General features: G+C 27.3%; 1 protein-coding gene across 2 annotated transcripts in view; it reads left to right on the forward strand.

The window, feature by feature from the left end:
• The window catches only part of app (Palmitoyltransferase app), a 130,042-nt gene that overhangs the window by 56,487 nt on the left and 53,761 nt on the right, over window positions 1–19,794 (forward strand). Inside the window, exons 6-8 of one of the 2 annotated variants that reach the window (XM_075376945.1) lie at window positions 950–1,067; window positions 6,602–6,795; window positions 10,863–11,064. In XM_075376945.1, the coding sequence (XP_075233060.1) occupies window positions 950–1,067; window positions 6,602–6,795; window positions 10,863–11,064 (514 nt within the window). The remainder of the gene's footprint in view (window positions 1–949; window positions 1,068–6,601; window positions 6,796–10,862; window positions 11,065–19,794) is intronic. The other variant, XM_075376946.1, reaches the window with a different exon arrangement.

Here is a 19,794-nt window from a genome sequence, read left to right on the forward strand (position 1 = left end):
TGTAGTACAATTTAGAGCTAGTGTGAACTGTATCTTTGATGATATGGTCGATGATGAAATGAAGTAACACTATGTTCTTCTTGAATCGTTATATTTAATTTCTTGTCACCCTTGACATTTTGATTGAATTACAATAGTTACATTAAATTTAAGAATATACGATACTTTAATAATAGTTGAACTTGAACATTATCAAGAAACTATGAGTCCCCTTGGACTTAAATGAAAACATGACCGCACTGTGTGGGATTCTGACATAGAATGATCGTACGAGATTAACTTGCTGGTGAGCGCTAGCACTGGATGACTCGATGTGGAACGGAACAAGATTATAATTATATAAAAAAAAAATCTGAAAGCATCTGCTTTCAGATTATAACAGGCAGGTTGAAAATTAAAATAAATTTATTTAATTTAAATTTTTTATTCATCTGTAGTGCAAGATTTTTAGAATTTTCTTCCTGTAATTGGTTTTCAATAAAAGTTTTTTCAGAATTAATTTTTTTTTAAATTTTGATTTGATGTTTAGTTATTGACAAGTAAACCAATTATATTTACATCAAACATAAAATACATGTTTTTGACTTTTGAATTTTGTCAAAAACTACTGGAGGTATAGTTATGGGATCCATTTTTTTTTTAATTTTCTATGTAAGCTTCTATATAAAACCTCTAATTTTGTGTGCATTGAGTTTTAATGTAGCATTATTTGACTCTCAGAGCAAAAATCTGAGCATAATTTTTCTCTAGTTCAGTCCTAACCTGAAAACAGAGCATTTCCAGACATTCTGTAAAAATATTTGTATAAATGCTTTTTATTAAGAGACATATGCCAATTTCTCTTATTTTTCTATTATTAAAATATCATATATACAAGAACAATTTTTCTGTTAACAAAAAAAAATTAAATAAAATTTTGTTTAAGTTTTATTTTTGTGTTGTGTTATAGATCAAGGGTTCGTTTACATCGAAACGAGGTCAATCTAGTTTTAATCCTTACAGTCAAGGAAATGTGTGTTCCAATTGTTGCCACGTATTGTGTGGACCTCTGCCTCCAAGCCTCATTGGTAAGACAACATTCATATGGTACACAGTAAGTTTAATGCTGTAAATTAAATAAAATAATAAGTAGTCTAGCAAAATACACCTTATCAGGAGAATATAATTATTTATAAAAATCATTTGTAGCTTGCTTACTGTTTAATATTATTATTCCTTTCTCTTTTCTTCATATAAGTTAACTCTTTCTCGCAGATCTCTGCATCATCAGATCATATGAAGTTATACATATATCTTGAAAAATCAAAGTATGTAGAGGTATTTTTTTACTATCTCTGTACTCCCATAAAAAAAATTCGTACATTCTGACAAAATGGAGATCTCTGCAAAAAAACCATGAAAAAAAGAGTAAGGAATAGTAATTAAGCAGTAATATGTAATAATTAATTTTTGTTAATAGATTTAATAAATCAAAAGTTTTTTTTAATTTCTACTAACTATTAATATTATTGTTTAGTTATGAAATCTTTCAATGATGAGTATATTTATAGACCATGTGAACATTATGGTAATATCCATTTTTTTTATGTTATATCTGCAATCTATATTTATAATTTTTTCTTAAATAAATGATCTGTAAATGATTTCATTGTTGTAATTTATTTTCTCTTCCCACTATTTGCATCATACTTTTATTCTTGTGGTAGCCAATTTTGAACTGTCCAAAATTCCTAAAATTATGCTGATGTAGAAATTAAAACTGATTTAGTGCTCTGACACTTGTTAATAGCCAACTTGCTGTAATGCAGTAATAAAAAATACATATTGAGGTAGTTTTATTATTTAAAATATTTTAAAAAGAAATTGTATTGAAGTAGATTATAATTTTCTACTAATGTTAATTTAATTTTTATGCATATTGATTTGACTAGCAGCATATTTCACTAAGATGAAAATATTGCTGGTGATAGTTAAGACGGACTGAATTATAATTTTACAAAAAATTGTTGAAATTTTGTTTTATTGACAATATTGTTATTTTATCCATCCCAAAAAAAATTTGTTTTTTATTCTCCTTAGGATGATAAAATTGGATTTAACTACTAATATGTGCTTAACATTAATTAAGCCATTGCATCTGTTTACTGCTTTCACTAGATTGTACAATTTTTTTTTGTCACATGCGCAGACTTGTGAAAATACATAAGCGCACACATGTACAAACATACCATAACTTTATTTGTTTCTATTTAATAATTGCAAATTAACAGAAATAGGAGCAAAATACTCATTAAAAATATTTGTCATCTTATCCAATTTTTTTATTTATTGCAGCGTAATTCCTACCATTTGTGAGAATCTTATGAGAAATGAATACAAATTAAAATTTAGGTCCTCATTTTAAGATGTAGAACACAGAGTGCCACAGAAGTGTTTTCGGTCTTTTACTTTTTTTTGTTTATTAATAGATCTCGTTCAAAATCTCGAGCCATTCATTGTAATCCTTTTTACAGATGATACGACTGTATCTGTAACTGAAGATAAATAACAGGAATTGAAATATGTACAACAGAAGCCAAAAATTATCCACTTGATGAACTGTAAACATCTTAACTTTAAATATGGATAAAACTGTTGCATTGTGCTTCTCAGGTAGACATAACATTGCTGATTGCATGGATAGAATTTATAACTCATTAATCATAATGTTAATATCTATATCCACTAAGCAAAATTTCTAGGTGTTTTATTAGGCAATAAGTTCTTGTGGATGATCAAATTGATTTCATTTGTAACAAAATCAAGTGATAGTGTTCTGCTCTAAAACATATTAATAAAATACCAATATTGTCATTATTATTAAAAATTTGTTATGCCTAAATATAGCTATACTATTACATAAAGAGGAAGAAGGTTTTTGTTTGTTTGGAATAAACAATAAAACTACCTGATCAATTGCAACCAAATTTTTACCCATGTTTCTTGGCATAACTGAGAAGGTTTATAGAGATATATTTCATCTCGAAAAATTTCAAAAAAAAATATACACAATGTAGTAGTGGAGATTTGTCGGTTGAAGCATAAACTTTGGGTCTTTACTGTTATTCCTCCCATTTTTTTTTTTTATCCAATTCACTCATATTTACATGAAATTTAATTATCATTGTCAATTTTGGTAGAGAACACATTTTTAATTGTAGAAATCAACTTATAAATATAATCTTACCAAACTTAACGTTCGCTAACCTTGACTAATTAACAGTAATGTTTGCAATTGTAAACATTAATGTTACAATATGCTACCTTCCAACCAAGTTCCCTTTCTGATCAGTTTTTCTTCACAGCTCTTTAGTTTTTTACTTAACCAACGATCATTTTTTGCATGAATTTTCATAGATATTTAGTGTTTCATCTTACATATCGTGGTCTTATGAATGATAAATATAAAAAATGGTTTCTCCATCCCAAAATGAAGTGAATATCATATTTTAAGCATTTTCCCAATGATTAAAAGTGAAAAATATTTTTAAAAAATTGGGGATGGAATAACAGAAAAGTACACAAACTTTAATGTGTTGAATTAATGATTTGTGAACTTGTGTCTATATTTGTGTTAGTTGTGTTTGAACTGAAAGATTATAAATATCTAAAAAACAATTTCTAGATTTTTTGGAATTCCAAGTTTCAAGGATTAAAATGAATTATTGAATTTTTTTTGAAACCCAGTTATTTTTTTTAATTTCTCAATAAATGAAGAAATCAACCTGATTTTTGGTGATTGTAATCTTCATGTCAGTAAACCAATTTATAGATTTTTGAAATTCGACCTTGAAAGGTGATGAAGAAAGTTCAAAAAAATTTTGAACAATGATTGGTAACTTTTCCAAATCCTGACCATGTAAACAAGATATTCAGTATATTTAGGCTCGCAAATGCTCTTCAGATAAATATTTAAAAATCATTTTCTGTTTATTTTTTAATTTTGATTTTTTTAAGGGGTGCAAAAATATATAGTACTGTGGCTCAACCAACTCAGCCGCTATTACTGTTACTGTACGTGTGACTGGCTGCACTGCCTCCGATTACTTGACTAAAAAACATAAAATAAATGATTGACTGCTGCGGGAAATGCAAGTAACTGTATAGCATGGGCGAAGATATGACGGCGACCTAGTTTTAGTATAAAGTATAATTTACTTCTTGGGGCTCCATCAAAATATCAGAACAAGTTTTAAGATAAAAAAAAAAAGGCTGTCAGATCATTATTTGGTCCCATAAGTATGAATCATGTAGATCTATAATTTGAAAATTAAATATGTTTTAATATTAATATGATTATGCATTTATACATATATAAGTGCAATTTTGTTAGTTAGAATTTTGACTTATCATTAAAAAATAGCATTATCCATTTTTACCAAACCACACAACAAAACTGTTTTCATACAACTCAACAAAATACTTCAGTTTACAAGAAAGAGCCTTATTATGCTACTGTTAACATTTTTAATAAATTGCCGAACTATTTAAAAATTCTTCCTATAAATTTTTTAAAAATATAATTAAAAGATTTTCTTTTATAGAAACATTATTACTTTGTTGAATTTTTAAATAATATAAACTAAAAAAAAAAAAAACACAATTCATATGTCCTCAAAATAATTTTCAATGGCAGCATTTGAATTGTGAATTATTTGTTGAATTTTTTATGTTTAATGTACTATAATAGTATTTCATGAGTTTGTATTTAAATAATTATTATGGATTGAAACATTTATTTTTGTCTTAAAATTTGTTTTATTTTTATAATTTATGAGGGTAATTCAATAATTAAACAGACAAATAGCTATACAACGAAACGACAGAAGATGCACCCACTATTCATTATTTTTGGGAAATAACAATTCAACTCATAAGTATATGATTTGAAAGTATTTTTTTGGATTTTGTAAAGTAAATTGAAAAATAAAAATAAAAATTATCATTAATAATAATTAAAATTATTATTAAATTATTTTAATAATAAAAATTAAATTATTATTTAATTCTAATTAAAATTAATTAATTTTCGATTAAAATTATCTTTATAAAATCAGTATCCAAAAAAAAAAAATTAATAAAGATTCTTTGCAAAGAAGTTCTGTAAATTGAGATTGCAATTAAAGAACTTCATCTAATTCAACAGAAGATCCTTTAAATAGTTTTTCTTCAATCAATCCTATTTTAAAATTTATCATTTTATAATTCAGTGAAGTCACCCCCTACAAACGTTTTACAAAAATGCACAACTTTCTGAATAATATTGTTATTAACTTCACGTCCTGTTAGCTAAGATAAAGTTCATTTAGCATTAATATATTAGTATTTTCCCCAGAATTATTAGTTTGTTAAATTCATCTACCTAAAAATAAAGTCTCTAAAGGACTATGTATTTGATCTATAAATAGTTTTGAAGAATAGAACAGATATCATGGTAAGGGATGCATCATAATAATTATTGGGGTCAAAATAAATTGCAATTGACTTTTACTATTTACAATTACTGATATTGGCTACATTAAAAATTATTTTACACCTTAAGTAGTATAATAATATTATACTTAAGTAATGTAAAACTATCAAAAGTTATTAATTATGTAGAAGGTTATCATTCTTCAGTTCTACCTTGTATTCTACTTCTTGTAGTGGGATTCTTCCTGCTGCAAGTACAGGAATAAATATTATGCCTGTGATGAACTGGTATTATCACTGGTGTAATATTAATTATAAAAACATAAGCATATTTTATTGCATTAATACAATTACAAAATAGTATTACAATAATTTTTTTAATATTTAAAATCTATAATATCAATTTTAAAAACAAATTTTTTCCTTAAAAGTGTAATACTTTAATAAGTGATCATTTAACTATTATTTAATCATTGTGGCACAGAGCACACAACATACTAATTATTTTATTGCAGAATATTTATTGTTCTAAGTTAAAGGTTCTGTAGTGTGCAATAGTTTGTATTCTTTTTAGTAAGTTGAAACCATTCCTCAGTACTCTTTATTTTCTAGAATGATCTAACAAATCCATGCAGGTGCTTGACAAATGTTTTCAACGATGTGCAGTATGTAAATTGCTAGGTTTTTGTGTTTTGTGGCATTGTGGATTAAACTTATAGGTAGTGAGCTATGAGAGAAGTAGTGACTTCTAACAAAGTAAAATATGATTCCCTTTGCTGATTGGCCCTTACCTTGAAAATTATTCAGGTATTATTAATTGAATCTGTTCACATATTCACTTCTCCATTTGCAATCTTGCTTTTATCTAGTACATCATCATTCATAAATGCAGAAGAGTGTTATTCAGTCACTACAACATTTGACTCAATTAGACTCAACACAGTAAGAATGGCAGGAGGTGGCAAGAGTGCTGACAGCAGACTGATGACGATGCCATATGTAGAAGTACAAAGCCAAATATTGAAGCCTGATAGGTATGGCTAAGCAATTAAAGTATCATAATAGCACATACAAATAAAAGATTTGCATTTTTCATCTTATTATTTTATTATTTTTTTGTTTAATATTAAAATTACATTTTTAATTGCAGATCGCAGAGGCTTGGTGACTGCAGAATACTGTGCGCAGCAACAACAACATCAACAACAGCAGGAGCAGCATCAACAACAGCACAGTATAAACTGTGATCAAGAGCCGCAACAGAGTGCAGTTGTTGCCAATAATCGTACTTATGGCTCAACATGCCCACCTCAGAGTACAATATCATCACCATCACCCGTTACTGTAAATATTACTATTTTTTCGAGTTTAGTTTTACTTATTGCTAATACGGATCATATCATGTTTAAAAACATATTAAAGATATTTTTAAGTGTTTAGAATATTCTCTCCAGTTAACTTAACCCTAGAGCTCCATAAAAACTCTGTAACAAATATTTTTGTAATTATCAATTTTGAAAAAAATTATTTGGGACATTTTATTTATATGCCAAAATTTGTTTTATCAAAAAGCTATTGATATTTTAAGATCAGTGGAGATCAGATTTGATTTATTCTTTCCATAAAAAGACAACAAAACAAATATAAACAACTATTGAAAAATATCCTTGTTGCCTGTTTTATAAAAAAATGTAATCTAAAGAACTTCCAAATCTATCAAATTAAAAGTAGAAAAAGAATTAGGAGAATATTTAGATGGATTTAGGAAGTCCTGATCTTGATTGGAACAGATTCTTTCTGTTAAAAGGAAGAAGCTAAACTTTCTTAACAATGAGACTCAAGCAACTGCTAAAAACTATTTAGTGGTCCTTTGTTGATTTCAAAAAAAGCATATGGTTCTATAGGTTGACAATCCGTATTGAAATACTAAGAAAATTTTATGTGAAAAATAAAACCAAGAATGTAATCTGAGAAACACTGACAAACACAATTTCTATAGTTAAATTTTTAGGTAAAATTTATAATGTTTCCCCATAAAACAGGATTAAGACAGGAATGTTTTTCAGTTGTGTCTTAAAAGTTATTTGTGTATGGATAAACAAATATGAAGAGCAAAACAGTACTAATAGTAGAAATAACAGACTTACAAATATCTTTCGAAAAATACACTATATGAATTATTAAGAAACCCCTAACTTTTTTAAAAACCAGGTATGGAAAAATAAAAAGTAAAATAGTTTAAATACTTCAGATAAACTACTGAATGGATGGCCAAGAAAAATAGCCTCAAGAAATCAGTTTTATGAAATGGACTTGAACTATTGTTTAACATAAAACATGTTAACATGAACAATAAATACAAGGGTAAGTCAACTATTATCCGCAATGTAGTTATAAATTTTATTGCAATAAAAGTAGGAAACTTACATATACATCATTTTTCAACATAGTACCCTTGCATTTCAATGCACTTGGTCCATCGTTGCACAAGCTTTCTGATGCCCATATAAAAGAAGGTTTTCAGCTGAGCTGCAAGCCAGGAATGCACCACTTCTTTCACTTTTTCGTCCGAGGTAAATCGATGGCCCTTAATGCCTCTTTGAGTGGACCAAACAAGTGGTAGTCAGAAGGGGCAAGATCGGGACTATATGGAGGATGAGCCAGTACTTCAAAGTTGAGTTTCTGAGCATTTCAGCAGTGTGGGCAGCAGTATGTGGACAGGCATTGTCGTGCAAAAACACAACACCTTTCGACAGCAGTCCTCAGCGTTTGCTTAGAATTGCAGGCTTCAGCTTGGCAGTAAGCATCTCACTGTAACGCGCACTGTTTATTGTCATGCCCCTTTCCTCATAATGCTCTAGTACTGGGCCTTATGAGTCACAAAAAACCATAAGCATCAGTTTTCCTGTGGATGGTTGGGTCTTGAACTTTTTTTTGCAGGGCGAATTTGGATGTCTCCATTGCATACTGTGCTGTTTACTCTCTGGCTTGTAATGATGGATCCATGTTTCGTCACCAGTGATGATTCTGTCTAAGAAGATGTCCCGTTCGTTACCATACCGATCCAAATGTTTTTGGCAGATGTCTAAGCATGTTTTTTTATGCAACTGTTTGAGTTGTTTTGGGACCCATGTTGCACAGACTTTATGAAACCCAAGTCTGTTGTGGATGATTTCATAGGCAGAACCATGACTAATTTGCAGACGATGTGCCACTTCATCAATAGTTACTCGTCTGTCTAAGAAAACCATGTCACATGCACGCTCAATGTTTTCCTCATTTGTGGCGGTAAATGGTCATCCGGCTCCTTCGTCGTTTGTAACACTTGTGTGACCATTTTTTAATTTTTCAATCCATTAGTAGAATCTCCATTGCGTCAACACACTCTTCCCTTACTGTACCGAAAGTCTTCAATGAATTTAGGCCCCTGATACACCTTCCGACCACAAAAAACGGATCACTGAACATTGCTCTTCTTTGGTGTAAACAGAAAGCGGAGCAGTCATGGTTAATGGCAGGACAGCGATAATGGAACTAACCTAGCACCATCAAACCTGCACAGACCACGCATGTGTCATCTATGCAACATGACAGTACTACCAACATAAACAAAGATATAACTAAATTGCAGATAATAATTGACTTACCCTCGTAAATCTATGAAAATTATTTCAATGTACTATTTCTTGTACTTTTTATTAATATAATAGATATTTTACTACTTGCATATACTTGTATTACACCAGATGATGGATGAGCATGAAACCAGCTGTACAAAAAATCGTATCTACTATATGTAAATAATTTTAAAAAAAAATTTAATCATATTAAAATATATATCTTTATAAATGCAAAATTAAACCATTTTATTGTGGTGGTTTGTCCAGAAGCATTGTATACGGCAGGGTGTTTGACCATGATCAACATTGAACTTTTATAAAAATTAAAAAAAGAAGATTATTTTAATAAAAATCTTTGCTGCTATGAATGCAGCACACAATAAATATATAAACTTTTCCTCCACAAAATGCTATATCTGAAATTTAAAGAAATAACATAAATAATGCATAAGAGGTGATTAGATTTATTATACTATATTTTAAGGATGACTGGTAATAGAATTTTCAGGAAATCCTCTTTTACATAGAAGAAAAACTAAAAGTATACATTGCGATAAGTTAAAAAATTTTTCACACAAAGCAAGAATAGAAATTCCCAACTTTGTAATTAATCAAAGTTTAAATTAATTAAAGTTTGTAATTAATCAAGAAAGATTTTTTTTAAATCTTGGAATTGAAAATTTTCTATGAAGAAGAAAGTCCAAAACAAAAGAGAATAGTTACAGAAGAATTCAGGAAGAAGACTAGTGTGGGGCTTAAAAAGTAGTGGCAGGAAAGGAAAGGGAGGGACATTAAGAAAAGTGATAATGTGTCCTTAGTTGATCAAAACAAAAAAATCTGATCTGGACAAGACAAGACTTCTTTGTACGTCTATTAAATTACATTTACACATTTTTTTTAAAATGAAAAATACATAAAATTTTATTTCATTAAAAACGTCTGATATTTTTTCATATTTTTTTTTTCTTTTTTGTTATTAAATTATTATTCATAGTAAATTATTTTTTTACAATGAGAGGTTAATTATTATTAATAAATCAATATCTTTAAATTAAAAAAAAAGTTTAAAAAAAGGAGATGAAGCTGATTCGAATTGATGTGCCTTCCCCTAAATCCAAATATTTAATTAATTAAAGTTCTATTTAGCTATAACTCTGGAACCAATGAAAATAAGTACCACTTATGTATATCATTGAAAAGCTCTCAATTAGGGCTTATTACTGTAGTTAAGAAAAAGTCCAAAATCTAATTTTTTGGGATTTTGGGCTTTTTTGGACACTTTTGGTTCAGTAGATTGCAATCAAAAGGAAAAGTGTATAACTAGATATTACAACAGTCGTAAATCCAAAATTTCAACATTCTATGGCTAATCATATTACATATAGAGATGTAATATGGCTAATCGAGATACATATGTACATACAGATGTCATGCCGAAACTAGTCAAAATAGATTCAGGAGTGGTCAAAGTGGATATTTCCATTGAAATCTGGAAACCTAAGTTTTTCATGATCACAATACTTTCTTTAATTTGTACAAGGAAGTAAAAAATCTATTCAGACAAAAAAAAAACATTAGAAATATATGTTTTCTAAAATTAGCTAAGAACCCATGTCATATCTTAGAAAGTTTATAAAAGGTTTATAAAATTTTCATGAATTTTATGTGTGATGGTAGTTTGTCAGTAATTGACCTTGCTTAATTGTAGTATTCGTGTAGGAAAATTTACTTTTTATAATCATCAAATCATAAGATCATTTGTTATTTATTTATTGTTTTTTTTTTCTTCAGAACGGTGTTCCAGTCAATCTGACAAGTTTATCAGATGAAAATCTAAATTCACCAACAATACAGTCAGGATTATGTGGTCCGTTACCAACACCACCGCAGAACACTACAACGAGCAATTTACCAATCCCAGGTACGACGGCATCTTCGTCATCATCCTCATCAACAGTACCATTATCTTCTACCGTTGTACCATCTATAAATGGTTCGTACCGTTACCGGCATGAGATACCTAAACGAATATCTCATGTTCACAATCCTTATTTTTATTATGCTAGTTTACCATTAAGACGAACTAATTATCATTTACAACAGCGTCAGTTTTATGATAACAGTAATAGCTATACCAGAACATTACCTCGTTATGCGACAAACAGTTATAGACGTGAACAAATAAGGTTGATGGAAGAACACAATAATTCTGCTGTTCCTTCATCAGCTGGTAGATATTTTGATGGTAGCAACCGAGATGATCGTTATGTTATACCGACATTCAGCGGTTTAGTTAGGTTAGGAGAAGTGTTACAACAGTATTCTGGTAGTAGCTCTAGAGATCTCAGCGGCAGTGTTTTTTCATCAATAGCAACTGCTACTTCTTATACAATTACAACAAGTGATAGTGATGATGATGATGATGATGATGATGATGATGATGAGGAAGAGGATAAGTTTAAACATAATAGTCACATAAGTAATGCTAATTAACTGTTTTGATGCTACAATGAAGTTAGTTTATAAATGAGTTGTGTATACATTGAGTATCAGTTCATTTAGTCAACATACTTCTTTTTAAAGATTATGTTAATATTTGCTTTAAATTTAATTTAAATAACCTTTGCATTTATATCTAATGTAGAAACAAAAATACTAATCAAAAAAGGTATTTTCTCAATTAAAAAAAAATCAAGAAAGATCTGTCATGGTAACAGATAGTGGCTCCGTTAATTAATATTTTTTACTATCCAATCAATATTATTGTAATTACAGTAAATGGTCCAAAACTGTATTCACATATGAATACAAGAAGTTCATGTAATCATTTATAATAATCATGTAATCCTGTCTGCCTTTTATATTTTGTTCTTTTAAACTGCAGTCTCTATGTTAGATTTCACTCCATAAGCAGTAATAGTTTACTATTTCTAAGTGCTGTTCAAGCTTTTTTCTTCAATTTTTTTTTTTAGAAATATTTGAATTTAATTTTATATTATTAAAAATCAGTAGCTTATATTTTTAAAGTGAAGTATTACTTGTTAAGCAATAAGAATGTAGTTTAATAAACTGGTTTAATAAATTGGAAGAATGAATGATTTATTTTATCGGATACTTGCTTTGTGCAACTGTACTGTAATTTAGAGGTTGGTAGTAGTCAGTTTTTTGTTTTTTAAAGAGCTGTTTTTTTTATAGCTTTGGACCCATCCTACTTCAGTAGAATCCTTATGTTATGTTGTTTTTTTCAATTCTAAGTTTGTTTACAGCGTTTAATTTGGGTAGTTAAAATTATGAACAGAATCACAAAGGTTTTCTTATTTATTTCTGTATTTTTTACTTTTATGTCTTACTTGACTATTTCAATTAAGATTTTCTTGTTTTTATTTTCAATTATGAAATAATTGAATATAAAAACAAGTTGTTGGTGAATGCTCAGTTTTGAGTAGTAATTTTGTTAACTTTCATTATCAGCAGAAAATGATACAACATGAAAACCAATTCTACACTGCTAAAAGATTAAGCACATGCAAACCAATTCATAAAAATAAGAAAATAAATAAACTTTTAAAAATAATTCAGACATAATCACTGTGTTTTATTACCAATATTAATAAATGAAAACCATCATTCTTTTCAATTTACCATTTGGTGAGTAATAGAAGAGAACTCGGCAACTGTGAGTTTATTTTTTAAACTAGACAACACATTGTGTATAATAGCATATTTGTGTATAAATATTTTCATGAACCAAGTATGATTGAATTTTATGGACAAGAACCGAAATGTAAAATCATATGTTAATCAACATAACAGTTTGAATTTGAACCAACTTAAATTAATTATTCGTAAATTATTTGATGATTCATCATTTTAAATTTGAATTTAAATGTATAAATGTAATTATTTTATCTTAATTTTATTTTTATTATGATTATAGTTAATAATCATATTTCTAAAAATCTGGCAGAATAATCTGAGAGTTTTTTTATGAGTGAAAAAATTAAATTAGTCCGTTAAAGCTGTTAAAATTTAGTAATTGATGCAAATTAATTAAACATTTTTTACATCAGTTAAAAAACTGAATTATCCAAACATTCTCTTTTACTTTCCCTATTAAAATATTTATTTTGTTGCTACAGCAGCATTATAAAAGGAAAGCTGCAGCAATCAACTGAAATTTTAGGAATTTTGCAGATGTCTACATTTCATGACCCCCTTAGTCCAAAAAACATAAAAAAAACTATAAAAATTTCTGGAAGATGTATATATGTGTATATTATCTGTTGGCCTGTATTTTTATTATTATTATTATGGACTGGCTTAACATAAACTTTTCAAAACTGTTTCAAAAAGTTTTTTTCTAATATGGGGTATTGGTGGCTTTAAATTTTTGACAAAACTAAAAACAAAACAATTTTTTTTTACTTTAATTTTTTACTTCTCATATGGTGGTCATAGAAAATTAACTTAAGCGCATATTAACTTATTTTAAATTACAAAGTTTTAGGTCAATAAGATTTAGGGTATTTCCATATAACCAATAGTTTTTACCTCATATTTTGGAAATCCGTTGACAAAAACATTGAAATTTGACACAGTGGCTTGATTTTCAACCCCATTGCATTAGCAATATTATTTTTTAGTAAACTATTATTTTTTTAACCGTATTTAATAACATTGAACCAATTTGTGCCAACTTATTGAAGTAAATAAGTTCTCTAATAAATTAACTTTTAACCACCGAAAAAACAAGTAAAAAATGGGACTCAAATATTAATTTTCAACATTGAAAATTCAAGTTATCTATTATTAATGTACATAATTTTTAAAAAAAGGGGATCCCGTGGGACCCAACTTAAGCATTTAAATTTTTTTAATTTCTGATTGTATATCTTCAAGTTATAGCTATTATTAAAAATGTAATATTAGGTAGCTGTTGAGCAAGCAGCTCAAATGGGAAACCCAGATTTTTTTCTTTACTAAAACTTTTATTTATTTTTTTTAATTTGTGATTGTACTTTAATCATAGTATACTTTTTTAAAGATATAAATGTCACTTAATGAAGGGAGTCATAGTAGACCCCAATTTTTAAGTGAACAGTTTATATTTTTCCCAGTTGCACATTAAATATTGCATAATTAATGTTTAAAACCCCTATGGTGTATTTGAAATAAAAATCTGCCAAGGGTAAAGTCGAGAAACTTAGGCAAACTTTTACCCCTTATTTCTTCTACAATCATTTAACCTTACTTTGAAGCTTTTCAGCCCTCCCTGATTCATTTCTTGTGGGATGGTGGCAGTTTATTGCTGGATAATTACCTTGTTTTCATCAATTAAGATTAAACTCTTTTTGTAGACCATCTTTAAAATTACCTGAAAGAAAAAATTGCACATCCAAGGGTGAATGATTTTGCAGGCCGTTTAATATCACCATGATATGAAATGAGATGCCTAGGAAAGAGTTCACTAAGAATATCCATAGTAGCTCTTGCAGAAATGGAGATAGTTATAGCATTCTTTCTGGAAAAAATCTGTTGAAAATTAAATGAAAAAATTTGCTTGATATTGTCATAATTGATTAGAATTTATAATCACTGTAAGAAGTACCTCCTAAAGGAAGTATGGTTTTTGATGCAAAAATTTAATACTGCACACCATTGCCTTGTATCCTCTTTGACCTGAGAACTGGTATTTGATGAATGAGTTGCTGTTAAACCAGTAAGTAAAGTTTTGATTATTTTCATTCTGAGATGGAAAATTGAAGTTTGTTACATGAAAGAACAGTAGCATTCTTTCAGATTTTAGAAAATTTCATGCTTTTCATGGTACTCTGTAGGGTACATGATCATTCACATTCAACTCCTGTAACTATCTTTTTGTAAAAATGAAATTTAAGATTTTTGTGTGTAATTTTCATTACACTGATATGAAATATAAGCATAAACCTCATGCAAGAATGAATTTGTATCGAACCTGGCATTAAAAGCCGACATGATGGTTTGATTGTTTTGGACTGTTCTCAGAATATGAATTTGTCCAAAATATATTTCAAAAATTTGATACAAAAGCTGTACTTTTAAAATTATCTATTTACAAGATAAGCATATATTTACCAAACCACTCCATTTTTGCAACTGAATTTTTATGAATAGCCCAATTTATCAACAATACTCCACCACCATTGAAACACTGTAACGCAAATATTACACAATCACAAAATCATCAGATCAGTTTGCTTTTTGGTTGGTGTAAATTATTTTCAATATCTGTTTTATGTTTCTTACAAATTAGATAGATGAACTTTAGTTTAATGAATCTCTGTTTTTTGTACTCCCTGTAAAGTTTAAAAGAAACTTCTAATTTTCATTTAACCTTTGCATTCAACAACCAGAATCATAAATATTATTAACATATTTTCATATATTTTATATTCAGTTTTTTTTCTAATTATTAAATAATTTTCAATATAATAATCTTATATCTATATGTGTGTGCATGCATGAGCATATATATATATATATATATGTATGTTAGCTTGTGTTTATGTGTGGATGTTTATAGTTACAATATAAGTAAATGTTTTAAATTCAGACAAACAGGAAAGCAAGATTTTATATAATTTATTGGCAATTAAAGAAAAAGTTTTAATATTTCTTGGGAAAATATTTAAGAAATAGAATATATTTTTGAGATCATCAAATTAATGTATTTAATTTTTATTGAACTATGATTTATTATGTTATCTCTACATTTGTCTACTGTTTCTGTATTAATTTTTCATACTGAGGATTTTATTGAAGAATCTGTGTAATTTTAACTTTATATCTTTTCATGAAGTTTTTTCTATCTGATCCCACATGTATATGCGGAATAGTATTTTTCATAATTACGTTTAATGTACTTACTATATTTGATAATATGTTTCACATTCACTATGATTTTTATTTGAGTTTTATATCTTGCCATGGCATATTTCTCTGTATATTTATTTTATCATCATTGTTTTTTTATAGTAAAGTACTTATTAAATTTCTTTTTATCTTAAATTGCATATTTTTATGTCGGTCCAATAATTTAGTTACTTGTTTTTTATATAGTCATAAACGTGATTTAGACATATCTTGAAGTTCAGATAAATTATTTAATTTAACTAAACTATTGAAGATTAGTGTATAATGTACATGAAAACTTAAGATTTTAGAAGATTGATAATAACGTAATCCATATTTGCCTCATCTAGAAATAAAAAGAATGCTCTAAGCTCATTTATGAAAATATTAACTGTACTGTGTATGAAGTAATTATACTGAATTTACTTTTTTACTATTTACAAACTTAACTGCAGACCATTGACAGATATAACATTTTTATCATATCATAATGTAATACTTCTTGTATATGCGATATACTGTTACAATATTGATATTGTTGGCAAATTGTAATAATGATTACTGATTGATAATCATTATTACAATTTGCCAACTAATTATTAGTTTTATGACAAAATATTTCATCATCATAGATTACATAATTGTTAGAGGTTGTTAGTGGATTCACTTAATTGTTTCTTGGTTTCACTAACCAAGTGATATTTAAACAATTATTTAGTTCAAATAAGGTAGACCAAAATTTTCTGTTATTCTTCTTATGGTTTAAATTAAAATATAGAAATAATCTTTTAATATTATTTATTTTAACATATTTTAACAAATTTAATTGTTGTTCATATCTTACCAAATTAGTATATTTTCACTATAATTGTTATACACAATTCAAAATGTATTTGTATTTATGTATCTATGTTTGTTTGCACTGATGTTTGCTTAAATCTTGAGAACCATTGAGTTGATCTGAGTATTCTTTTACTTTGGAAGTGGTTCAAATTTTACTTTGGCATTTCATTTATAAAAATTGTGTATGTTGGTTTTAAAGATATTAGCTAATTAACAGAAAGATATTATAATTTACATAATAAATATAAATGTTATGTGTATTGTAATTATAATTTTTTTTAAGTAGATGGTAGATATTTTTTGTTGCAAGCTCTATTTGTGTATTGTAAAAATTTTTATCATAAAATAATGTATTCTTTTGTGTGTAAATTTATAAGACAAGTTATATTTTGCATGTATACAAAACGGGAGTTTTACTTTAAGTAAACGGTTCTAATTTTTATCTATCATCTCAGTTTTATGAACTTATTTCAATCAGAAATAGCATCTTACTTGATTGAAATCTTAAAAATATCTGCTAGTTTTTTTATCTGAAACGTTATCGATTGATTGTCCCTAATGAAAAAAGTACATTTTTGGCATTGACTGCGGAGAGTAGAAATAATATTATAATAATAAGTAGAAGTAATAATAATTTTACAAAATTAAAAGTAAGGACAAAAAACCTTTTTTTTTTTATAAAATTATATTTCTGGGAAGTTTTCTTTTCCAATTTAAACTGGAAAAGTGATTCCACCCTCTTATTGGCAGAATAATTTTTTCATTGCTTACTTGCTAAGGATGCATTTAAACAAAAATGTCAAACAATGAAAACTGTAGTGGAAGAAATTAAAAAAATGTTTATAAAAAATTTCTTATAATTTCTGACAGGTTTTCTTGCCTTATCTTTTGGTACAGTTTTTTTTATGACTTATTCACTCTGGTTTTATTAAACAATTTCAGAGGAAAAAAAAATTAAAATTGATATTTTAATAAAACTTTATTTATTTACTATTTGAAACAATTCTGGTTATTTAGATAAGGTTTCTCCCTTTTAATAAAAAAGATCTGGCAGACAGAGGAATACCAGGTAATTCATTTTATATTAATATATTATAATCAATTAAATTATTATGCTTACTAAATCAGATAATTATTGTATATTATATATAAACATAATAGAATATACAATTATTTTCAAACAAAAATTACAGTAATTAATGTGAGTAACTTGTACAGTCAGCGTGGTTGGTATATAAGATGCAGACACAAATGTAAATAAAATATATTTATTACATTTAATCATAAATACAACTTTTAAAATTTCAAATAAAGTTAACAAAAGTTTTATGTTAAGAGAAGGCAAAATTTTCTTTAATGGATGAAAATTCTTCTCAAACACTTTTCAATAATATAAATATTTATATTACTAATTTGATTAAATTTAGAGTGCTATTGCCATTTTTAATAGTTTAATACTACATTAACTCCAAAATTTAATTAATTAGATAAGACAGGAACAGTTGTAAAAATTTGTAGTTTTTTTTTTACTGTTAATACTTTCTTACCTTGTAAAAATAAATATTTCACATTTATTAAGCCACTTATTTTGAACACCTAAAAAACTACTTGAGTTTAACATTATCAGCATGTAATACTTTGAGAACCGAATGTGGTATATGTTTGTGAACCCTGTTCCATTCTTCTTTCTATAAGAAACTTACAAGAAATAGATATTAACATTACAAGACTTCCAACAAAAAACTATTTTTTCCTTCTGGACTGTCATATTTTTTATTAAACAGACAGATGTATGCGTGTTGTAATTGTTTTTATTTGGTATACATACATAGTAGAGAACAGAGAAGACGAAAAAAAATGTGTCTGTCATTCATAAATTCTGATTTACGTAGATAAAGAGAAGTTAGTCTAATGATCAAAATGATTATGTATAATTAAAGTGAATCTAGATCCTATTTTTGAGTGTATAATGAAAAGAATTTATTCTTGTATAACATTAAACATGTTACATTATTCCTTATACCAGGAATTTGTCCTCATTGTCAATATTTACAATATAATATAATTGATGTTGAGTATGTTAACTAAAATTAGGGATTTGGTTGTGTATTTGCTAACTTGCTCACTTTTTCATGTATTCAAACTTATGATATTTATCTCACACTTATGAGCATGTTTATAAAAAGCTAGGATTTAATGTTAGGAATGACGGTAGCTTTAGTGTATCAACTTTAAAATGATTGTATTCTTTTGTTAGTTTGGTATCGTCTGGAAATTGTTATTACTGTTTGGTATTCTTACTCTTGTTCTTAAATTAATTTGACAGGAAACTTTTTGTTATTTGTATTTATACTTCTGAAATACAGTAATTTATTATTTTTATTAAAATTTGAATCCCTTTATAATGGGTTCAATAGTTTTATACTTGTCTTAAATTTTTTAGGTGCTAAGAGGGAAAGTTTATAACAGTGGTATTGTAGTTAGGTTGGCTTTTTAATGTTCTGATGGTTTCTGGTAGGTCTGTTGAAATGTTGAAACCCCAGTTTGTTAGTAAAACCTATCATATATTATGCTTTACTTATATTTTCCCTTAAGATGGGCATTGATGTTTTTGGTGGGTATAATTTTTTTATTCAAAATTTTAAATAAATTAAAAAGATGAGTAAACATATCTTTATTGGGTATTTATTAGGCTTTTTATCATATTCTTTTAATACTTCATCACCTTATTAACAATCTAATATATTTATATACGAGGGTGAATCAAATATAAATGGTAATTGTTTTTTTATAAATTTATTGATTAATAATATACCCAATTCATACCTTCATCATTTCTCTATAATATATATTAAATTTTCCGTCTTTTGTTTCGGTAGGTGGTATTTTTTGTCTGTAGCAGCTGACAGTATAAGCCGCATTCACCATTCGTTGATTGTGGAGAAAATCATTGATGAAACTCATCTTCAATCAAAAAAAAATGTTACAA

The sequence above is a fragment of the Lycorma delicatula genome, chromosome 10, assembly GCF_047948215.1.
Source record: "Lycorma delicatula isolate Av1 chromosome 10, ASM4794821v1, whole genome shotgun sequence".
NCBI lineage: Eukaryota > Metazoa > Arthropoda > Insecta > Hemiptera > Fulgoridae > Lycorma > Lycorma delicatula.